Source organism: Doryrhamphus excisus, linkage group LG19, assembly GCF_037039965.1.
Source record: "Doryrhamphus excisus strain RoL-2023G ecotype Guam linkage group LG19, RoL_Dexc_Guam_v1.1, whole genome shotgun sequence".
Taxonomy (NCBI): domain Eukaryota; kingdom Metazoa; phylum Chordata; class Actinopteri; order Syngnathiformes; family Syngnathidae; genus Doryrhamphus; species Doryrhamphus excisus.
Genome location: NC_136375.1, coordinates 13,973,958 through 13,999,368, shown reverse-complemented (window position 1 = coordinate 13,999,368; position 25,411 = coordinate 13,973,958). Strand labels below are relative to the sequence as shown.

At 46.0% G+C, this 25,411-nt stretch overlaps 1 protein-coding gene across 2 annotated transcripts in view; it reads right to left on the bottom strand.

Annotated features, from left to right (window-relative positions):
- The window catches only part of pak5 (p21 protein (Cdc42/Rac)-activated kinase 5), a 41,195-nt gene extending 16,463 nt beyond the window's left edge, over positions 1 to 24,732 (bottom strand). The window contains exons 1-3 of one of the 2 annotated variants that reach the window (XM_058056797.2): positions 24,324 to 24,732; positions 8,119 to 8,342; positions 6,373 to 6,417 (exon numbers count right to left, since the gene is read on the bottom strand). In XM_058056797.2, the coding sequence (XP_057912780.1) occupies positions 6,373 to 6,417; positions 8,119 to 8,322 (249 nt within the window). In that variant the 5' untranslated portion in view covers positions 8,323 to 8,342; positions 24,324 to 24,732. The remainder of the gene's footprint in view (positions 1 to 6,372; positions 6,418 to 8,118; positions 8,343 to 24,323) is intronic. The other variant, XM_058056798.2, reaches the window with a different exon arrangement.
- Positions 24,733 to 25,411: the final 679 nt, after the last annotated feature.

The window sequence follows — 25,411 nt, the reverse complement described above, 5'->3', positions numbered from 1 at the left end:
TTGTTTCTTTCATTGTGGCACATAAAAGCATCAGCCAATCACAACGCTTGCTACCAGTAGGGGGGGGCACTGTAGCTCGTTTCACTATTTCACGACGAAATATAAAAACTCCTCAATGAAATACGACACCACTAAACTGCCACCGTGACCTCCGGGAAATATGTCAAATTACCCCCCCCCCCCCCCCCATGGTGTGCAAAACTACTACATCACTAAATTTACAGACAAAAAGAAAGAAGACGGTGAGAATCTGGATAAAGGTGTGCATATGCAATTATTTCATGCAAATGAAGGAATTTCACAATAAAAGCATATTGTCAGTGGCCAAAAGAATAATGTCAATAACGTCGTCAGATATGACGAGGAAACATTTTAGTAGCATAGCCAGCGTCAAAGAAAAGAGGAAATGATGTATCTGGAATCTGGATGCATTTGACCCGTGCACAACACATGGCACGTGAAGCGCCATGTAGATGGCGGGCTAACAGGCAAACCAGACATTTGCCTATATCACGATATCAACAATATAGCACTCACATGCACATGTCATACAGTACATGCTTACTGTAAGGTGCAGCTCCTGTAGCTAACCTGCTAGCTAGCCTGTGGCGCCCTCTGCTGGTTACAATCAGTCGATGCAACAGGCTGCTCTTCTAAGCATCCACTGTATCGGCGTCCATAGTTTTTACTCTACTGTCTAAACCGGGGGGGGGGGGGGGGGCAAACTACGGCCCGGGGGCCACATCCGGCCCGCCAAGTGTTTTGATGGTTTTATCAATTTCGTTTTTTGACATGGTCTGTTGTTTACAAAGTGCTCCTGAAAAAAGGGACACAAGCACATAATAATAATAATAATTATTATTAAATAGCAGATTGCATGACAATTTTACAGATACAATACTACCAGGTGGACTGTTACGTGTATATAGTCTGGCCCCCCCCCCCAAATTTTGTCATATCAATGCGAGTCAAAAAGTTTGCCCACCCCTGGTCTAAACCATATGAGTCTACTGTAACTAACAAAACATTACATTGCACGCAATGTACACACACATCAATGTAGAGCCGCATCAGGCCCACCCACGGCCTGTCCACAATCCATCACAAAATATGATTGTATAAAATCCAGCCATCATTTGCACTGACACTCGTGCAGGAAATCTTTGGATGATTCATGTGTGACTGCAAGTTTGTGTTTGTATTGTTTAGGATATATCACTTTCATTTCTAACCAAAACAGGAAGTGTTGGCTACGAAAAGAAGCACGTGCTTTTAAATTGCACGGTGACGTCAGGTAATAGTGACATGTAGTTCCCTATCAAGCCATACGAGGGCGCCAAAGTACCTTGCAATGTCCAAAGCAGTGGCTGAGAAACAGGAAGTAATAAGCTTTCATGTCCACATGCTAGGAATGGCAACAAACATCATTCCATTCACTTTCTATGCCACTTATCCTCATCAGGGTGATAGTATGCTGGAGCCTATCCCAGCAGACTTTGGGGGACAGGCGGGGTACAAACTGGACTGGTGGCCAGCCAATGGCAGTGACTACACACAATATTAAGGATTAAGGACGCGGTGGCAGGCGGGCGACCCAAGATGGAGGTCAAGTGAAACAGAAGTTGAAATTAATGAAAAGTGTATTGATCACAGCCAGGCAGCTCTCACTGCATCCCTGTCCCTGCAAGAACGTCAAAGTCAATGACGTTGATGATGATGATGATAAAAGTGTCATTACGACCACAAGCAGGAAACCATGCATCTGTCTGCTTCCATGTCTTCAAGGAAGTTCAGCCCCCACAAGCCATATGTCAGACATGAACACTTCTTTCTCTTCTCTCCCAGGTGAAAAGAGAAGCTAATGAATGCATGGCATGGACACACCTATTCCGCCTCCAAAAGGCCAGCAAGGCTCCATGTCCATCACGTGAGCTGCATATGAAGCACATTGTTATTCTTCTTAGGAACATTGTTACACCCAAGAACTACCTTCCTGGTGTAGTGACACCTGACCACACCACAGCGGCTAGCGACTAGCCGGCTAGCGACTAGCTTCAGAACACACTTGCTCCCAATGCCTCAGGCCGCTAGCCCAAGGTAACGCTACATATTGGAGCTTTTTGTTTTGGCCTCCCTTTCTATGTTGCTATGTGACATCAATGCAACCCAGGAAGGAACCCCCTCAAATATTCCAAGTATGACATGTTAGCATCCAAGTAGCTGTTACTACATGCTCACAGCATGGATAGAAAAGCAGAAAAGAGGAAAGACAAGGATGTGAGGATTGTGGTTGATGGTGCATGTCTCCTTTAAGGGCTCCTGTTGGGGGCAGGTGGGGGCTTAATGGTCTCAAAAGTTGTTGAAGTTAAGATGAATCCCCCAGTGCGCTACTCAGCTTTAACCAGCAGGGGCGCTGTTGAATCAGAGCTCATGCATTTATCATGTGCATGCATTGCATTGATACAGGAGTTCATGCACATGATTTCCTACACACATGTCATGTCAACAATAGGGATGGTAGAGCATTCCGTGCGCGTCTACATACACAGCATCTAGTTCAAAAGAAAATGGAACCATTCCATTCCATTCCATGCTTCCATTTGTTGATGTAGACATGGCTGTTCCACTGTACAATAAAGAAGCTAATGGTATACAAGTGTCATCATATCCATGCTGGAAGGCAGGGCTCCCCAAACACCAATGATTAAAAAAAAACTTAAAAATCAACAACCACATCAGATTTGCTATATATTTGGATATGGATATGAATATCTACTGGGGGTTTCATTTCCTTTCTGTCTGTCTGTGATGGAAGCCGAACACCCTCCCTGAGAAGTCTGCCCTCCCACCCTAATCTCAGCGGCAAAACTCCCACCTGTTGTTGCGTCCGGCTCGGCTCCGGCCACCCCGTGCCTCTCCGGTCCGCCACCCCCGCTCCTTGAGCCCCCAACATTGACCCCGGCACCCGGGAGGGAGTGGAGTTGTGCAAGCAGCAGCGTCTCAGCGACCTCACGGTCAGGTTTCCTCTAAAAGAGTCAGTGGGCGGCCCTGTGACATTTAGACTATCACGTGCTGCCGTTTCAACTCTTTGTCGGGCACACTGTGACCCCCCCACCCGCCCCCACCCCGACTTAGCCACCAATTAAATTTACTCAGCGCTGTAACTCTACACCCTCTCCCTCCTTTATAACCACCACCATAAATCAACTATGCTATATAGGTTTCTGTGTTATTACATGTTATTACGTGTTAATATATGTTATTACATTTGTATTTATTTGATCATAGAAAACCCCATCCATCCACACACCCACCCATTCATGCATCCATCCACCCATCAATCCACCTATCCACCCATGCATCCACCCACCCACGTTAGCAATACTAGCATAGCTACAGTACATATGTGAGCTACAGTGCTAACATGAAAGCAGTGCATTACAACAGCAACATCATGCTAGCTTAGCCCATTTGCTGAAGAAAAGTTAAACTTACAGTTTGCACATCTGGAGCTGACTGACGGCTCCTTGCGCTGGGGTTTCTTTTAAGATGTCTAGCGAAGCCTGATGGAGGAGGCTTTTTTGTGTTCATGACGTCATGAAAATGTAAAAGTTGAGAAGTGAGCATATGGGTATTCCCACACGTGTGGATTGATCCACTAAAGCATCCAAAAGGAAGATGATGATGACCACGATGCTCATAAACAACATTTGCCTGCCATCCGCCTCCTCCTGGATGATGTAAGAGATATTTAGAGTGTGCCGCTATAACGTTGGCTTCCTAAAAAAAAACCCACAGAGATTTGTCCGCCCACACGGTACCTACAGCGCATGGAGCGGCTCCACGCACAAAGTAGGCAAGCTGACTGCGGGGGCTGCCTCGCCATGTCTCTGCATGGCGACATGACAAAGCCAGAAGGAAGGATGGTGCCACTGCCAGCAGAGGGAGCTGTGGTGAGCAATCCATGACAGTACTTCTCACCTGATCTGCTTGTGTGTATGTAGCTTTAATGCTAACCAAGCCCCTATGTGATCCACTTTTCACATCTACTTGATGCCACTAATGCCAATAATGCCACTGATGCCATACCACAATGCAAACATCAACGCCAGCTACAAAGCTTCCAAGCCTGGACATCATGAACAGCCTCATGACGGACTAGCTATGTGTGCTAAAGTGCTAAAACTGACTGATGGTCTAGCTAGCAGCTAGCAAAGCCTCGGGAAGGAGGGTTTTTTTCATCATTGCTATTTTTGATAGCATCTTTTTACAAAATACCCTGAATGCTTCGCACTGAATTGAAGCCAATATTGAGCCACACGCTGGTAATCTACGTCTGTATCATCAGCTGCCCCAGGTTAGACTGATGGAAAGATGGCTGCCCAGTTGGCACCTATGGCTTCCCTGACCACCACCACATTCATTCACATTCTTACAGCAATGTGGGCAGGACTGACGACATGGCTGGTGAAGTGTCTTGCCCAGGGACACAACAGTTGCTGGGTGGATGGAAGGACCAACACACTTGTGGCTGACAGCAAGGCTTAACAGGCCTCAAGGAGCCAGAGGGCAAGGGGGCAGGGGGCAGTCTTGGCAGTTACTGCAGCGTGATGGCCGTGCCATCCTCTCTGCATGCTAAACACACACTTATACGTATACATATACACATATAAGCACATACAGTATATATAGAATGTAGAGCGCTGGGGCAGTGTGCCACGCAGGTGAAGCCATACATTAATCATGTGTCAGGGCAAGTATGGGGTGAGGATATCAGCCATAAATAACTTGGTAGCACCTTGGTAGTCAGGGTGCCACACACCCTGGAAATGCCAGTAAATGTTGCAGAGAAGCTCCAAGAAGACGGAGCTTGCGTGAAAGCAGCACGCACCCTGAGCGTGTTCCTTCTTTGAGTGTACACAAGGAACACAGGAGTTGCGACCCCGACCTCTACTACCGACAACGCAAAGGCGTTAGCACAAGCATTAGCCCTAGCATCAGCACGTGGCTGGCAACGCAGGTGACATGGAGGCTGTGGCTCTCACCCTTCAGAGACGTTCCACTGCAAAAACCACAAAACATGTACAGTAGTTGTCTGTACTTCACTACTGGTTTCCGATGAACTTCATCCCTCTAACCTTCTGCTGGCGTGCAAATTGCCTCTCCTTGTGTACTCAACTGCAGAGAGTGTCAGGTTCCTATCAAGGGCAGGCTGTTAGTACTTTTAGGTTGACTATAGCGACAATAGATGGGAATAAAAAAACAGTATGCATTCATAAACTGTTAACTGAAAAATTAGGTGACTTCATTTTTTAGAAACTCCAATAAAACTCATTTACTCAACAGCAGAGAGTACCAGGCAGTTCTTTACTATTATGTTTAATTCTCATTTTTATTTTATGGTTATTATTTTAGGGTTAGATTTGGTCATTATTTCTATTCTATATCACATTTTAGGGTTAGATTTGGTCATTATTTCTATTCTATATCACATTTTTGTGGTGAGACACACATTTGACACTTGATGAAGACTACAAGAACAATAATAATATTGTAGTTGTAATATTATACGTTATTTACTACTACTCACAGCATTTCAATGATCATTTGTTCCAATAGTATTTGTATCGTAATATTGCTATAACATATAAGCTATAAATGCTATAATATAATATGCTATAATATAATATGCTAAAATATAATATATGCTATAACATAACATAACATAACATAACATAACATAACATAACATAACATAACATAACATAACATAACATAACATAACATAACATAACATAACATAACATAACATAACATAACATAACATAACATAACATAACATAACATAACAACAAGGAACACTTCTTATTTGTGTAGTTCAAATAAAAACAATAAGTTTTGGAAATCATCTCTATGATTCTATGATGTTTGAATTGAAATTGAAATTTCCATGTTGCAAGAACTTAAACGCCAGCTTTACACGATTGTCCTGAGGGGAAGACGTGGTGAGGAAGCAGCACGGCTTATGTGGGGGTGAAAGTACATGAAATGTGTAGACATTGGCAGGTGTGTGGTGGAGCACCTTCATCTTCATGATTAGCATCCTAGGCTAGAAACATGCCGCTACATATGGTGGGTGGTGGGAGGCTGGGGTGGGTTCATGCGTATGAGAGAAAGGCGGGGCGGAAATGTCTAGAATAGCAATGTGTTGATGTTATGTGATCTCTGGGTTCCCCCGCCTCCACCGGCGAGGGCGGGAGGAGATGCGCTAACAAGACAGCGGCGGGGGCGGGGCGGGGGTACGTGGAAGTGCGAGTGCAGTGGAGGTGGGGGTGGGGGTGGGTGTCAACAGAGGGAAAGAGGGAGTCATACTTTGGGCAACGGCGTTTCGGACGGCCGGACCTTCTTGGGAGATATCTGTGAAGAGAGCACGACAGTTAACCTTCTTGTTCCCGCCTCTTCAAAGATATTTCCTGTGGCATAGTGCTGTTCTCGGGATGGGGGCTTTGGGCCTCCTGCTGACTAGGAATGTGTGCTATGAATGGAGAAACACATTGATCCCAAACTTCCAGGCCGGAGGGCAGAGCGCCCCCTGGAAGTGGAGTGTGGGCAGAGGGATGAAGACAAGCTACTGCAGGCTCTTTCCACGGTGAGCAGGGAGCCAATGAGCAGCAACACAGAGGCAGGAGACGCTGGGAAGGCCGGACACAAAAAGAGGAAACAGGGATGAAAAGACATAGGAGCTCTTTAAATCTGCATGAAACACCTTGTCCACGGCATGGGGACATGTTAGCTTGCATCGGTTCCGGCTCGGTCTTTCTGGGGCCAACACAACATTTGCAGCTTTGTCCTATACAGCTTTGTCCTATACAGCAGACCACTGGTACCAACTTCACGCTTTTTTTGCATGGCTTTTTCTTTTCCAAATATTTCAACTTTCTTCATAAATCATCTTGGTATATTTTTTCAATTTTTCCTCACAATATTCAAACTTCAAAATAAGGATATTTCAACTCAAAAAGGATCATTTTACCACTGTATCTCTTCATATTTTCACTTTATTCTTGTCAAATGACACATCTTTCATCCTGTTTCGACTGTTTTTGTTGTCATATTCCAACTATTTCAACTTCTTCTTGCCGTAATATTTGCACTTTTTAAAATTTTGCAAAAAAGACAACTTTTTAAATTTTTTTACCCTTTGTATTTTATATATAATATTTCAACGTCCTGCTGCTAAAATGATGTTGCTTTTTCTCATAATATGATTCTTCTGATATATTCTTGTACAATAGTTTTTAATGTCTAACTTTTTATATCTGACTGCTGTGCCCCGCCCCGCTTTTACTCATGTTTTAACTGTGTATTAACCAATGAATGTTGTATTTTGGTGTGTCTTCTATTTTGGTGTTTACGTGCTTTATTCAACTCCATTCTTCTGTAAAGTGTCTTTGAGTATTTTGAAAAGCGCTATACAAATAAAATGTATTATTATTATTATTATTATTTAATAGAGATCTTTTCCTATTTTCCTATATTTGGAACTTATTCTGGTAAACAGCAATGTTTCTTCTGGTATTTGTGTCTTTATGCCCCCTCTTTGTCCATGTTTGCTGCAGTAGTCGGTGTGTTTAATAGTGTTAAAAGAGTTGTTTAGAATGTGGCGTGGGCCAATGAAAACAATCAGCTGGACCCCCATGCCGTGGGTCAGCAGCAAAGAGTAAAATGCTCTAATGAAAAGACAGATCCGGTTGATGTAGTTTGGAGATGGCCCTCTCTGCATCTACCTCTGCATGCGCTCTCTATTCCAATATGGGTTCTCTTGTTGCAGATATATATATATATCTGCACTCCAAATATTTGAAGTAAAAAGCAGTTAAGTTATGTTTCATGTCGAATTAGGGTTCGTGCAGGCTTAAAGGGGGCTCTCCGATAGGATGACTGGAGGTGGATAGTGAGACACATGTGAGATGGTGCTTAAGAAGGACAGCAGACAAGCTTGAGCGTAAAAACAATGCAGACGGGTGAACCATCTGCAGGGCTGAGGTGGGCTCCAAGCGAGCGGGGACAAAGTGGAGGAGTTAGACGAGGAAGGTGGAAGCCGTGCGGTCACGCTACCTTCATGGGCGCCAGCTGGATGGGGGTGATGTAGGAGGGGTCCACCATGGGCTTGGGTCGGTTGGCGGTGTCGGCCAGGAGGCTCTGCCATTGCTGGGGAAGCCCGGTGAACTTCTGCTCACGCGGGTCGAAGCCCGTGTGCACCCGGTGCTCAAAGTTTGACGGAGCCGAGATCTCCAGCCGCTTCTTCTTCTTCCCAAACATGCTGGAAAACCCTGACAAACCTGACAAAGACAAAGGGAAAGAGATGATTGTTGGTGCATGCTAGTGAGTCTGTGAGGGCTGCTTTCATGGTAGAAAGGTAGAGTCACAAGAATTACAAGGCAGCCACTTGACAGCGTGGAGCTCCAAGTCTGACAGCTTGGCGCTAACAAGCGCTTCAAGCGTGACTGTCATGCATTCTTCCGGTCGTGTGGCACGCTGAAGTCCAGCTTTGCCATGCTGCGGGACACAACAAGGCAAGAACAAGCAAAACATGCAAAGAGGGAAAAAAAGACAAACAACAAGAAGCACAAAGCCAACAGTCCACTTTGGTTATGTAACACAAACAGCAGGAGGAAAAAAAGCTCCTTGCCAAGTTGGTGCGCATGGCGGAAGAACAAGACAACTTCTATCTGCCAAGCCACAATCAGAGTCACGTGCACTTTTCAACTTGACGCCAGCATGCGCTGCGTGGTGTCACAGTAACAAAATGCCACGGCGGTGAAAGGAGTCCATTGTCTTGCCCCTTCCAGGAGCCTTTGTCCCCTCCTTGGCTGGACCCATCCATACTCATCCCGAATACTCATACTACATTCCCATTATGCTTTCAAACGCCTCCTTTATACAAATATTGCGTCTTGGTGTGCAAGTGCTGCTAACCGGAATGGGCGCGACATCACTATAGGTCCAATATCATGTCATACATATTAGGAGCATAATGTATAATGTTATTGTAATGTCATCTTAGCAGCATATTGTTGACATATTAAAGCAAAAATACAAAGACAGCACAAATAATCATGTCACTTTTGAAAAATAGCATCTGAGAAGTTAAAGACAAGCCTTTATGGGAAAAGTCACCATATTACCAGAGGAAAATGTACAAAAAGAAAAGTGACATAGTTGGAAGAAAAAACTGAATATTTGGCAGAAATTTAGCAGAATAACCAACGTCAAAGTATTCAGAAAAAAGTCACAATTTTAGGGGAATACATTTGTAATATTATGAAATTATGACAAAAAAACCCTCCCATTCCCTGTGGAAGTGGTATGTTTTTGGCTTCTTAGGTTTACAAGAAATAAATCAGAGGCTAACTGGTTAGCTCGCTAGCTAGCAGCATAAGAGTTGCAATGTGTAGTAAACAATAAATAATAAGGGCTGTTACTTCATGTCTGCAGGCTCTAATATTGTTAAAAGGTATATTTAGAAAGGTTTTCTATGCTGTAACTACAAAAACATTCCACATGACATTGAATCCATTTATTGCGTCCGGGTCTGGATCCGATGAAGCGCCATAAAGGACCAAAGTGGCACAGAATTCCCACACATAAACAATGAATGAATCAATCAGGGCTTGGGCTGGAAACCTGATTGGTTAATCTTCTCCTTTTGGACAACCTTTACAAATAAATAGAACTCAGATAGGAAGCCGGGTGGTCTCTCGGGTCCAACATCAGAAAAACTGGAGCAAAAACCCGAATCTGTTAGCGTGGTAAGATGTAAACAGTCTCCACAGGTGTCCCCTTAGATAACGCAAGCCAAGCCTTCCTTTTTGTGGCTGATCTGCAAGCTCAGGCAAGCCTCCCCCGTCTGGGCTGGCGTCCAGTTAAAACCCCCGTGACCCCCACCACCTCGCTTCCACTTTTAGCGCCTGTGTACAAAGCAGAATATTGACGTGCAGATCAGTCCCGTCAGTAAGTACATTTCCAAAGGGGGGGCGGCCATGATGAGAGTGGAAACTACAGCAGACGGCAACGCCAGAGTGTTTGCCATCCCCAAACGTGAGCGTGGACCGACAACGTGGGACCACAGCTTGATGCAGAATCTCACGGACTCAGCATCATAGGCCATACGGACACAAACGGAAAGCACACTCACGCATGGATTCTACGACGACCACAAACACAGAGGGAGCACATGCTCAACGGCAAAAGGGCTGAGTCATCCCAGGCCAAAGATCCTGACTCCCAGGCTGCTCGTCTCCAAACCATCTGTCACCATCTGAGCCTCCACAGGCATTCCCCCCTTTTTGGCTGCTGGCATCACTTGGACTGGACCCTGCCCCGCCTGGGACAAAACTAGTTGTGTGTGTGTACCTGTGTGTCATCTAAAAACCAGCAACCCATGCTCATTTTAGGCAATAAAACATTCCCACAACCAATATATGACGTGAAAAAGATAAAATAGCTGCTTTGGATTCTTGAGACGGTCACCCCTCCCTTATGACGCTTAAATCATTGGTTCCAGACTCCACAAGTCTGTTTCCACAAAGTAAGATTCAATGTTAATCAACAGAATATTTTCACAGTAAAACTTGTTTATGGAATTTTAACATGATTAGAGCCCTCTAGACCTCAAATAACACCCCTACAGTCACTTTGACATTCCTATTGTTCTTTGTTTACATCACATTGCGCAGGCTAGAGGATCACTGCAGGGACTAGCATGGCAAGCTAACTAGTTAGCCTCTCCAGTTCTATTTCTTGTAAACTCCACAAGTCTGTTTCCACAAAGTAAGATTCAATGTTAATCAACAGAATATTTTCACAGTAAAACTTGTTTATGGAATTTTAACATGATTAGAGCCCTCTAGACCTCAAATAACACCCCTACAGTCACTTTGACATTTCTATTGTTCTTTGTTTACGTCACATTGAGCAGGCTAGGAGATCACTGCAGGGACTAGCATGGCGAGCTGACTAGTTAGCCTCTCCAGTTTACTTCTTGTAAACTTCAACTCTAATAAAAAAAAGTTTTCTTAAAAATTCAAGTTAAAATCTTGGCTGTTCTCGTCCTCGTGGACTCCACCTCGTGATGGTCTCGTCTGGTGATTTGGGTGTCATTGATTTGGCAGAAAAAAACACCACATCAGTGCGTAAATCAGCCAACATTTTTCTCATGAACGGGTGGAGGTGAGCACCCTGAGCATTTTCTGGGTTGATTCTGCATCCGTTACGCGTGCTATCGAGAAGCTTAAAAGTTGCAATGAAGATGCAAGATGATTCCATCCATGACATGTGTGAGGACAAAGGCCAGTGTGGGATACACAAGGAGGCTAATCATTTGCAGTGGAGGAGAAAGTACTTTCATTAAAAGGTGGTCTTAATTGGATTTGGGGACGGTAAACATGACAACATGTTTGTGTCATAGAATTTGTCTTGTTCTGCTTTGTAGTGCTACCGTTCGGTTCCACTCGGTTCCACTCCCTTTTGCATGGATTTGTTCCCTCCAGACTTGCGCCTGATTTAATTGGCTTAAAAAGAGTTAGACACGCTGTTCAGCAGCCGTGTAAACAGCTCCAACACGCTGGGAGGTTCCGCAGCACCACCTCAAAATCACAATGAGAGGTTGGGAGCCAGATGACGACTGACTTCACCAAACCTTTTCCGTGGCGCTCTCACCTGGGACAAAATGGACAGTGTCTTCCAACCAATCACAGCGCTGCGGACAAGCCATGGGTCAGTCCATGACTCACTAGAAACACAATAACAATGAGTACCCCCTGCCTTGGCCTCCCTGGGGGGGATGATTCAGGTGAGATCCAGGGCCGAGATGTCGTTGCCATGACAACAAGCTTGCTTCTTCCGTGACTCTCCGTGTCTGTATGCCCTGGTAAGTCGAAATGTGAGACACACGGGTGTGAAAAAGTGCAATGCCAGCAGCCCGCGTCAAGGCTCGGCCAGACAGCTTTAAGCCCGGACGTGTCCCGTTTGGCTTTCATTGTTTGCCTAACTCCGTTTGACCGGGTCGCATCCCACAGCGAGCAGCCTTTGACTTTGGCCGCGACTTGTAGCGCAAACAGAACAAAGCGTCTCGCAGATGGTGTCCCGCTCTACCTCGCAGACGCTACACGGGGACGCACGCTGGTGCCAGCGTGTCTTTGGTGGGGGACAAAAAGGCCTGGCGTAGGAGATAAGATGGGAGCAAGAGAATGAAACAGCTGCTCTGGTCTGTGATGGCGCCTGGCTGCTCGCCGGGACACGGACCGGCCCGGCACTGTGGTGGACCACCTTGTACAGAGACCATATGGGAGCTGGGCTAAACCACATCTATCAAATCACTTACAGCTTTGGTGGCGTATGCATTGCCTGACTGTAAAAAGTCAATTTATTACTATTTATTTTGCATGTGCATCCATCCATCTGTTTTCTATGCCACTTATCCTCATTGGGGTGGCGGGGGTAGGCTGGAACCTATCCCAGCTGACTTGAGGCGAGAGGCAAGGTCACACATATAGACAAACAACCATTCCCACTCACATTCATACCTATGGACAATTTGGAGTGCTAACATGTTTTTGGAATGGAGGAGGAGAAAAGCCACGCACACTCCACACAGAGATGCCCAAGTGGAGAATCAAACCCAGGTCTTCCCATCTACTGACTGTGTGACCTAACCTCTTGTCCACCGCCAGCTAGCAAAATATTGTAGCAGGACGAGCACCAAGATGCTTTATGGAACAATGGTGAACCGTGTGAGATCTCAGTCATATAATTGCTTTGCATCAGTGGGTGGAGGCGGGGCCGGTTGCATCCACACAGAGTGCAGAAGAGTGTAAGCTAGTAGAAATGAAATGAGTAGATTACAATATTTTTTCATTAGACTTTGTTCAAATCTGGTCTGGTCAGCAGTCTCTCGAGATGTGTTTGTAGTCATGTCATGATATTTCATATGGACTAATCATCACGTCCTCATTTCTAACAGTCTGTCTTCCGTCCAGGTGTGTGCTAACTATACTTCCTTCTGTATTTAATAAGAAGATATCAGAAAGCTATCAGTGATGGGTATCAGCATGGTTATGGTTTGTAAAGAAGATCTTATATATGAACACCCTTTTGGAGATCTGCTTCAGTATGTTGTATGGGAGTCGCGGGGGCAAGAAAATGTGTTCGATGGCTAAAATGGTCTCACACACACGCACACACACACACACAAGAGACACGCCCCTCCCTCTACAAGCATGAGCTATAAATATCCAACGCTACCTTGAAGGGTCTAACCCCAGGTCTTGCGTGCATGCAAGGGGGCGTATGTAGGAGCCCTCTGGAGGCGGGACAGGGCAGGGGCGGGGTGACGGGGGCACACTAAATAGAGAGACATAAGTGGAATTATGGTACCATGGTAACAGAAGGAGGGCGCCACCTGTCAGGCTAGTTTGGAACGTACATGATCACTGTGGAAGTGTCAGCTAAGCTCCTCCTTCAGCCAGGCAGACATACATCTCATTGGCCCTCAGCCTTTTCTTGTTCACATCTCACCAGGTTTTGTGTGCACGCGTACGGGATTCTTTTTCCACTCACCGTGGAGCAAACTACAAATATCATGTGCAGTTCAGACTCATGAGATGAGATGAGGTGTTCCTTCATATCAGCACCGCAGTTATGGGTTTGGTAATTATTAATTTGATCTGATAGTTAATTGTAAACAACAGTATGCAACATTTTAAAGTGCAAGTAGAGGTAGATAAAACTCCTGGATACTGAGCACTGATGACTCTGAATTTCCACAGTGCTTGATGACGATGTTTTTGAACCCACAGCCAGAATCTCGAGGTCACTGAACGGAGACGTACACAGGCATGTTAAGGTATGACAGTTGATTTTGCATCATTTTCATGCTATGGTACTGATAAGCACCTGGTAGGACAAACACCCTGCAGGTGGTAGTTGGTGACGTGGTACTCCATTCTAAATGACGCAAGGCTAAGACGCCACCATGTGTTGCTGGTTTTAGTGCCCTGGGGCAAACATCTGTATGTAGAGCCAGACTGAACAGACATAGAATAGACACTAGCTGGTCAGTAGATGCTGAAAAGCAATGACTGGCAACCCTGCAGGGCATGCTGTGCCAGATATCTTTATAATAGTCTGTGTGGTGGAGGGGGAGTGTTTGTGCATGTGGGTGTGTGTGTTTGATGGCCAAGGAGTGGATGATTAAGTCTATGATTAAGACACCGTGCATGAGGTACAAGAAAATACTTCCAGCATGTCCCACGTTCAATAGGAAATCAATATGTTTGTACTGCATGTTTAAATACTGTGCATACTTTAAATGTACAGCACTGCAAAATCACTCACAGGACAATCACTTCAAGTTGATTTGATTCAGGTGCATTGTTTGGAATTTTGCCCATCATCATAATCCTCTTCTCCGTGCCTTGGAAGGATAGGAAAAGAGGTGGAAAGAGGCAGCCAATGAATGCTCCAAAAGGCTGCAGCAAGCTTTTCTATCCATGCTGTGAGCATGTAGTACCAGCTACATGGATGCTAACATGTCATACTTGAAGTATTTGGGGGGCTTCCTTACTGGGTGCATTGATGTCACATAGCAACATAGAAAAGGAGGCCAAAACAAAAAGCTCCAATATGTAGCGTTACCTTTGGCTAGCGGCCTGAGGCATTGGGAGGCAGTGTGTGCTGAAGCTAGTCGCTAGCCGACCAGTTGCTAGCCGCTGTGCTGTGGCCAGGTGTCACTACGCCAGGAAGGTAGTTCTTGGGTGTAACAATGTTCCTAAGAAGAATAATAATATGCAGCTCACACGATGGACAGTAGATGCGGAGTAGGTGTGTCCATGACGTGCATTCATTAGCTGCCTCTTGGTTTTATATCTTTACAAGACATAGATAAGAGACTTGTGCAAAATTCCAAAGAAAGTAATACTACCTGCTGGTGGTTCTTTGAAAGCTTTCTAGTGCCATTATTGGTGTGATCCTGTTAAAAGGCCCAACTTCATAATTGATAACCTGGGCGAGGAAAGGCTGTCTCCTGGTGTTAAGTGGAGGACAGTGGTTTCGGACTGGGAGGTAAAAAGATGGAGGGCTTTTGCAGAGAGAGCAGCTTTGGAGCACTGATAGTAATTGAAGTAGAAGAACATGATTGATCTGATTGGAAAGGAAAACGCATGAAATAAAAAGCGATTTGGTCTTGTGAGGCAGCAGGGTGACGTCTATGGGGGAGGTTAATAGTTGATGAGCTGGGTAATACGGTGTTGTTGACACCACATCAATCCCTTTCACTTGAGCCAAGGTTACAAAACCAAAAACAGAACCGCCAATTTTGACAGATGACCCAGCAGCGGATTTTGACAATAGAACCATCCTGTCTGGTTTACACCAAACGCTTGCTTCCAGCAGTTTGCATTAATCCCCGGAAAGCCACACACACACACACACGCATCCGAGGAATGCCAGCGTGACCTCATTTTAAAGCGCAAAAGGTCATGTGACCATGCACTGGCGGACTGGGAGGAGACCATGGTTCAGACTCAACAGCATCACTCTTGATGTGCTCCGGTCTCTGGCTGCTACGCTCCTGTCGGAGCGCTTGCAATACAAACCTGGCACAAAAAGCCAAAGACAAAGCAAAATATGCTTGTTAAGATTTGTGGATGAAACTGAGGTGATGACCATTACGTCAATCGTGATCTACAGGTCGTCTGGTTCGACTGCATAAACGACATCAGTCAGCTGGCATCAATCGACAAAGATGAACTGGTGAATAGACACTGTCTCAAATGACACACAACTTGTATCTTTACTATCCCCGTGAAGGATGACCTCCCTAAGATGTCTATATCTACACCATCAACTTGTATCTTTACTATCCCCATGAAGGATGACCTCCCTAAGATGTCTATATCTATACCATGAACTTGTATCTTTACTATTCCCATGAAGGATGACCTCCCTAAGATGTCTATATCTACATCATCAACTTGTATCTTTACTATTCCCATGAAGGATGACCTCCCTAAGATGTCTATATCTACATCATCAACTTGTATCTTTACTATTCCCATGAAGGATGACCTCCCTAAGATGTCTATATCTACATCATCAACTTGTATCTTTACTATCCCCGTGAAGGATGACCTCCCTAAGATGTCTATATCTACATCATCAACTTGTATCTTTACTATTCCCATGAAGGATGACCTCCCTAGGATGTCTATATCTACATCATCATCAACTTGTATCTTTACTATCCCCGTGAAGGATGACCTCCCTAAGATGTCTATATCTACATCATCATCAACTTGTATCTTTACTATTCCCATGAAGCATGACCTCCCTAAGATGTCTATATCTACACCATCAACGTGTATATTTACTATTCCCATGAAGGATGACCTCCCCAGGATGTCTATAGCTACATCATCATCAACTTGTATCTTTACTATTCCCATGAAGGATGACCTCCCTAAGATGTCTATATCTACACCATGAACTTGTATCTTTACTATTCCCATGAAGCATGACCTCCCTAAGATGTCTATATCTACATCATCAACTTGTATCTTTACTATTGCCATGAAGGATGACCTGTCAACATGAAATACTGGTGTTGAGTATCCAGTATAGTAATTCCAAAGTTTACCAGGTAGATGTGTTGTATATGTTACCAGTTGAATAGTCAGAGATCAATCAAGGTGAGCTACGTTGCTCGTGATTGGCAGAGCACACCAATAGAAGCGGTGTCTTGTGTCTGTTTTTCTTTCGGGACAATACGCTGCGTTATCTTGACAAAACAGGCTCGGCCCACACATGGCAGACGTAAGATAAGTGGGTGTACTCCAAACTTGTAAAAGATTGATCAGAGCCTTCATCCCCGCCCTCCACCATCCACTCAGCCTGCCTGTGCGGTGATTACATCCCCGCCGTGTCCTCTTCCACTCTGCTTGTCTCTAGCTTATACCTGTTGACCTACATTGCTGCCATCTTGAGCAGCAGAGGTTGTGGTAATCCTGTAGTGAGTGTAGCAGCGGGGGGGTGTGGGGGGGGTTGGTTCTGCTGCGAGGAGCAAGCAGTAGTAAGTCATGTGAAATGGGGTGAGATTGACGCGATTAGAACACAAACTGAACAAATTAGTTTCCATCCATGAGACTAGACGCTAAGCTAAGTGATGTTCTAACAGTCCTATGTGTCCCTACAACCTGCTGATGGGAATGTCACCTGTCGACAGAAGAGGCATGTGAGCGAGATCAGCCTGCCCCCTCTATACACCGTGTAAAATAAAAACAGGCTTCGCTACACATCTTAAACTGTAAACTGCACCAGCCAATGACAGGCTTTTATTGTTTTATTTAATAAATCATAATAGTAGTAAGAGGTGCACGGCCGCCGAGTGGTTAGAGCGCAGGTCACACAGCTAGGAGACCCGAGTTTGATTCCACCCTCGGCCATCTCTGTGTGGAGTTCATGCGTGGCTTTTCTCCGGGTTCTCCGCTTTCCTCCCACATTCCAAAAAGACGTTAGCTTGGCCACTCCAAATTGTCCATAGGTATGAATGTGGGTGGGAATGGTTGTTTGTCTATATGTGCCCTGGGATTGGCTGGCCACCAGTCCAGCCAGCTGGTGGAACCCGCCTCTCACCAGCTGTGGCCGTACTCCAGCTAAAACGCAACTGAGAAGGTGAGGAGGAGGTGAGGAGGAGGTGAGGAGGAGGTGAGCGTGTCCCGAGCTTGAAGGCCAACAGTGACCCTCTGCTACTGGTCTACGCTCTGAGAGATTTTGGGAGCTGTCCACTGTCGTGACATGTTTGTACAGCTATTTTGGGAAGCACGGTGCATTATTCATCATGGTTGGACGTTGGAGAACATACGCTACTGAATATGTAGAGTCTAGTAGCCACAACATGAAGGCAAAGCCCGGTCACAGCCCCTTGTACACGGCTGGTCTACGTGCATACACACACAAGACCCGCACGTGCTGATTTGCACATTGTAGAATAGCTATATGCTATTAGGTATGAACATCAACATCAACATGGTGTACGTTGAGTGGCCACAACTACGCTTTCCATGAACCAAAAAAAAGCAGCGAACACAACAGATCCCACGGCCAAAGAAAAGGCATCCCTTTCAGACGACCTTGCTAAAATAGCAATGTCCAGTGTCATTATTCCTCTGAAAATGGAAATGGTGCTCAATATGAAGCTCCGGAGCCAAGGTTGGGGGGGTTGCAGACTCATACCGGTCCACATGACTTCACACGCTGATGCGCTGAGATAACACGCCGGGATTAGGGCCGCTGTGTCCGTGAATGTGGGAGTGGGTGGGGTACCCGTGGCAATCAGTCTATGGCAGCTCTTTCCAACGTGAGGGATTAAACCCACCCTGGTGGGGGGGTGATACGCTAAAAGAGAGTCCATACTAACTTGTATGTACTGTAGAGTAGTCAGTGTACAGCTTGCATAACAGTATAGATTGTTCTAGGGGTGTATGATTAGCATGATTAGCATTAGAATGAATGAATGATTTTCTACTGCTTATCCTCACGAGGGTCGCGGGGGGTGCTGGAGCCTACCCCAGCTGTCTTCGGGCGAGAGACTGGGTACACCCCTGCGTACTTGATGAGCCTGAGCGTGCAGCTGCAGGTTGCAGAGTGCTAAACACGCCATGCACGTCAGCAACCATCTTTGTTCGGATGTTTTTTAGGTTTTTTTTGTGTGCCGGCGTCCCTCGGTGGCGCATCAAAGAGGGCACAGCAGTGTCACTGGATAACCGCTGAAAATCTATTCAGCCGCCCCATCTGTGCGCTTTGGTTTCATGCTACGTCATTAGCGGCAACAGACCTGCCCACCCCCAGCTCTGCACGTGTACGCTACCATTGCATGCTCTTGCTGACACACACACACACTCAGGAGGTTAACAAGACTTGTTAAGCCTGAGGTTGTGTTGGCTGAAGGCGACATGGAGATGCTACAAGCATCACGTCACACACTCGCTGATGCTCGGGCTTCCGAGCTAAATTTAGGCCGGATGACAGCTTTTGGCTGCAGAGGATGGAGGCGCATCTTGCAGAAAAGACGAGCATCTGGGGAATGCATGCAGGTCATAAGCGGCTAGCTTGATGAATGAACGAGACCTGTTTCTTTGTGTGTAATTGGGAGCGTTACTGCTGGGAAGACATCACCACATCCTGTCTACAGTGGCATCGAGACCAGACCACTTTGGGGGGGGGGGGCTTGCTCATCATCCACAGTCCTTATGTGACACTTTTAGAAATATTAAATCAATTCAATTTTGGCTATTATAATATGCTACTCTCATTAAAATATGCTATTATGATATTTTGACTTTATTATAATAATAAGATACAATAATTCTTTAATTTCTCATAATATTACAACTTTTTTTCAAATTACATATTTTATCCTTTAATAAATGAATTAATCGCACAAACAGGCTGGAGGAGCGGTCACTGTCAGCACCTTGGCGTCTTTATTCCATGGAACAAGGGCATGAACGGAGTGAGGGCTTCTGTCATACACTCTCTTTGTCTCATTGGGTGGAGGCAGGGCCGCTAGTGTACACACAGAGTGCAGAAGAGTGTAAGCTAGTAGAAATTACTATACTGTCATATATTGGTTATATTTTTTTAAAGTAATGTTAAATGTTAACTCATTCTCATAGACCCAAAGTCCTGTATCGTCTGGTCTGGTGACACCCCCATTCTCCACTATGCTTATTTGATGCTGAGCCACTTCCTTCTACACATGGCAACAAGCAGGCAGCATAAGAGTGGGGTCAAAGGTTACACAACCCTCGTGTACAGCTGTCCAATGACCACCCCTCGTGGTGAACGCCATGCGGATGATGGCGAGGAGCGATATAAGATGGCATCCTCTTTCCGTTGAAGCCCCAGCGGGGGGTTGGTGATGAATCACGGAGAGCCGCATTCCACCTGACTGATCTCAAATCACCCAACAAAGCAGGCACGTGCTCGCCGTCGCTGGCTGCCAATGTGACCGATTCCTTCAGGACGCGCCAATTCCCTCGGCTAGCACATCAGTGACGGAGAGAAATAGTTTCATTCCTGCTCATCTAGCTCAGTGCTAGCTTAGCATCATTTTACGGGTGCAGGCACCTTTCTACCAAGTTGTATCAAGTCGTATCAACTCTGTGGCACTGACGCTGGAGGCCCTTTGTGACCAAAACAAGTCCTCCCCATGCTTCTCCCCTGATTCAAATAGCCTTGGGTGTCTGGGCATGTGAGTCTGCCCTTCATTCTCTCTGTCCCTATCCCCTCCTGTGGCATATGTGGTTTCTCTACAGTGGAAGGTTGACTTGTTTGCCTTGCTGGACTGGTTGGTTTGCTTCCTTGGTGAAGCTCGTTTTGGGTGGGACACGTTTGCTTTCTTAATCACATGATCCCCCCTCAGAGCACAATGTAGCAAAGAAAGCACATGACCTCCTTCTACTTCGTTGCTATAACGACTGACACTTCCTGTTGGCGCGCCAGCCATGTTTGACTGGCTCCTAATAAAGTCCCTGAGCCTCAGTCTGCTTCATCTTTTTACTTTTCTATTCCATGAAGCCGCTCAGGGCGGTAGATACGCAGCAAGTGAGACGGCTTTGCCTTGCTTTGTTAATTACATGCGTGGATGATTAAAACTTGCTATTGTTCCTGCTGATAAAGCAGCAAGACGAGCTTTAGGCGGGAGGGACGGACACAGACGCCGCAATTGGCTTTCTTTGCACGCCTGTTCCAAACAGGTATCGCTTTAATGGCGATTAAACCGGAATTAGGCTCCGACTGCTAGCACTCTCCAGGTCCGTGCGGGTCCGTTTACCGGCCCGCCAACGCCGCATGCTGGCAGTGATGCTAAACTAAACCACCACTTCAGCCTGAAGGGCCAGGCAGTGGGGGCAGCAGAGGCAGATGCAATGCTCCGAGGCCCCAAGGCAGCGTTGGGTGTTCAGGCTTCACTGGGCCTCCTCACACACACACACACACACACACACACAGGCTCTTCCAACAGACACGAGAAAGAAGTAGAACAGCCTCATTGAGCCGAGAAATGTGAAGAGGATTTAGGTTACGTGTCTCTCTGAAAAAAAAAAAACAATTGGGTGGAAGCATTTGGACGAGGTCTTTGTGTGTTTGCATGCTGGTGCGTCCTTAAAAAGTACCTTTTTAACGGAATAAGCAACATGATAATTCGATTTTCATGACTTCACGGAGGACATGAACATGCCCCCCCAGCTAGATGCCCCCCAGGACGTAACAATGTTCCTAAGAAGAATAACAATGTCCTTCATATGCAGCTCACATGATGGACATCGAGCCTTGCTGGCTTTTTGGAGGCGGAATAGGTGTGTCCATGCCGTGTCTTCATTAGCTGCCTCTTTTTTACCTGTTCTTCTATCTTTATAGATTCTTCTATCGTGTCTCGGGTAAGGAAATAAACGTCTGAGGCCACAGGAGAAGAGATCCATACAAAGCATCGTAAAAAGGAGCGGCATTGAACGAGACAAGCTAATTGGTGGCAGTGTTGGCTTGTCAAGGAAAGCCCCGGCCGTCTGAGAGTGTTGATCTCAGGTGGATTAGCCAAGCTTTAAGAATTAAAGGTTGCTGTTGGGTCAACAACAGTTGTTATTTCGTATGGTCCACCTGTACCCTCAATAAAACCTCATTCCAGCTCTGATGATGCCCCCCCCTCAAATTAGTCAACCATGTGATGCACCCTTTCACATGGTCTGTATTTCCTTTTCATCATCTGTGCTCTTATTCTTCTCCGTCTTATCACATACAAGGCGGCTGCTGTTTAAACACAGACTGGTAACAAGCAAAGATGGCGGTGTACATCAACGGCACGTGGGGTCGGTGCTGATGATTGAGGACCCGATGATGTAACATCTTCCTCCTCCAGGTGAAACGATTCCACATAGGACTCTTATGTAATTGGTCAGCAGTAGATAACTGCTAAGCATCCAGAAAGAGAAAAAGGGCCTGCACGAGAGGCAGAATGTGAAGTTATTATTATTAGCACTCCTGCAGGGTGCTTTGATCATTATGTAAAGCTCCGGTGCTGAGAACCTGCAAGCTGGCAAGCGTGCTTGCATGCCACATGAACTCGGCTACCAAGCGCAAGCACCCAGGACGTGTTTCGGGGAAGAATTTAGCATGCAACACATTAGGACTCATTAGTGCACGCTGGAGGAGCCGGCGTGTACATTACAAGGTTTAACCACGACGACGATGTCATGTTGATGAAATGGCGCCATATGCCACTCTAGAATTCATGCTCCATTGGATGGGGGTGGGCGGGGGACAGGCTGCCATCAATATGCTTATTGGACAGGGTCAATGGCATTTAAATCAACACGCTCAAGTCAAAACTAAGCGTGTGGCAGATTTTTCCACCACACACACACACACACACACATTTCTATGTCCTCCATGGCAAAGGAATGGCTGTTTTGTCAACATCTCAGTGCAGATAAAACCCAGATAGCCGCAGTCACTTGTCACCATACCCCAAATAATCGGCACAATTGAATTTCTTGGTTTTCTACCCTCTGGAAATTCATTCATTCATTCATTTTCTACCGCTTTTTCCTCACGAGGGTCGCGGGGGGTTCTGGAGCCTATCCCAGCTGTCTTGGGGCGAGAGGCGGGGTACACCCTGGACTGGTCGCCAGCCAATCACAGGGCACATAGACAAACAACCATTCACACCTATGTTGGCCGAGGGTGGAATTGAACCCTCGTCTCCTCGCTGTGAGGTCTGCGCGCTAACCACTCGACCGCCGTGCCGCCCCCTCTGGAAATGTGTTTTATAAAATGTGTGCATGTAACTTTACAATATGTGACATTTTAACCACAACACCCGCGGAGCAGACATGGCATCTGTAAAGCTGAAATTTCCAAAGAAAAGGTGCAGAGCTTCATGAATAAAAAATGTGATATTATTCCAAATATTTGGCAAAAACTGAATGAACAGCATCTCATTCCGACACCACACAGCACCTCCAGAGCAGACATGGCATCTGTAAAGCTGAAGTCTACGGTGGCTATGTGCAATATTTGCAGCATTCAGCAACCGTTTTTTTTTTTTGTTTTTAATGCATTTGTACAAATATGACACTGCAGCCTTACCCAAAATACATGTTTGGTACCCTCTGCAGTTGAGCAAATACTGCAAGTACGTATGGAAACCAAGTATGCAACCTGCATGCACTGCAAGGACAAATAAAGCAGGCACTGTTGGAAGAGCTTGGGCTGTGTTTTGCAGCACTTATTACCTCCATTAGCGGTGGTGCTTCTGCTCAGGGCGATTATGAGCTTAGGAGGGGAACCCCAGCTGAAGAGGGGCCCGGCCACCACTTTTAATTTTCGTCTCCACATTTTAATCCCAAAGAAAGCCAGGGTGAACTTGAACCCCAGCCATCTGTCCCTGTCCTTTATTTACCTGCTGGCCTACATTGCAGCCACACGTATACAGTACATACACCGGGACAGTGGGCCTTGTGGCTGGCGTGACGACCTTGCAGGATGGAGATCTAGGGTTTCGGATAGACATGTGTTGCATGTTGGACTAATTGAAGGCTCTAATTTGTGCAAATGTGAGAGAATGGTCTGTACGTACCCTATACTGTCATCCAACAGCCTGCTGGGATAGGCTCCAGCAGCATGTATATGTAGAAAACGGATGGATAAACACACACTGGAGGATGTGTGTACACAAAGTCTTCTTGCATCCTACTAAGAGAGATGCAGAAGCAGGGATGTGGCCATGACACAGGTGGAATAATCAGAGCAAAAATAACAGCTACAAGGGAGCTACACACATGCAGTACATCCCTAAAAATAGACAATATGAGCAATTAATTCGATGATAACAAGCAGCAAACATGACAACATGACATGCACGTTCACAAAAATGGTGCAAAAAAAGACCCAGAAAGGGTGTGATGCACGCCAGCTTCAACACCAAGGACAGCGGCCGATGCTCGGCGAGGCTGCCAGCCATGACAACAACAACACCGACCGGCCAAAATGACAGCTCCTTTCCGCATGGAGGTATCGTTACAACCGGCCGTGCGCAACTGCACTTCGGACAGAAACCCGGCACATTAAACCGACCAACAGTTCGCCTTTCCCGGCGGCGAGCGTCCCTTGACCCCCCCGCCCCCCTCCTTCTTCCACCATCCACCAGCAGCAACAGCCGGAGCTCCGCCACAATCCGTCAAAATGGAATAAATCAAATGTACACTCACCCGCTCGTCCGGATCGAGCAGCTCACATATCCCGTGGTTTGTGGCCCTCTCATGCAATGATGATCATGATTGTGATAATAACGGCGGGCAACGTTACGTGCGAGCCAGCGCCATGTTAGTCAGTCAAGCAGCGCTCCTGTGCGCCACATCCGGGCCGCTCGGCGGAGCGAATGAGCGGCGGAGAGGGGCGGAGAGGAGCGCCTGGGCGAAGTGGAGCACCTGTGCAGCGGGGATGTATCTCCTACACACCTACGGAACGAAGATAGTCGGTGTTAACAACCAACTGTATTTCCAGTAAAGCAGAATATTCCCTCGGCGTGGCCCCCTTAAATGTCGTAATTGAAGGGTCTTATGGTAGCGGATAACACCAGCAAGCTAACGTTAACGTCATTCCAATTACATTAGGGATACTAACTGGCATCCACGTACACCGCCATTGTAAAGGTTAGGGAGGTGAGCTTAACAACAATCAAAACGGGCAGTTTAGTTCACCTAAAGTGTGCTAAGAATAAAAATCGAACTCGTCTTTCGAACGACACGGGAGGAGGTGAACGGGTGCTAAAAATGACGAGAGTTCAACGTCATAGGGACGACGCCATCATTATTTTGACGTCGCCATCTTGTGGTGTAATGTGGGAATGCGCGGGCTTTCCGGGTAGGCTTGTTTGTAACCTAGCCGTGCCATAACTGGGATGAAACTGTCGTAAAATCCAAGTTCCTCATTTAACCTCTACATGACGAGTAATAATTGAGCAAGCGCTCCTTTATGCATCTGTGGAAAAATATGTCATGTTTAATGTAGTCAGCAATGAGTGAGTAGACACCTGAAATAGTTAAATATCATTTAACAAATGTGTGTTATTACCTTTACTATGACACAACCACCATAGTCCTGCAAAATAAAAACACCTGGCATCTGAAAAATGATGTTTCGGGTTGAGTTAGAAGAGAAAGTGAAGCAATGATTGAATGCTAATATAGTAATCATTCATTTTGGGACGGCTATATATGGATGTTACATGAGAAATAAGATATAGCAAGCGGCATGCACTAATAATGAGCCAAATGAAGGTCTACATAAACATACT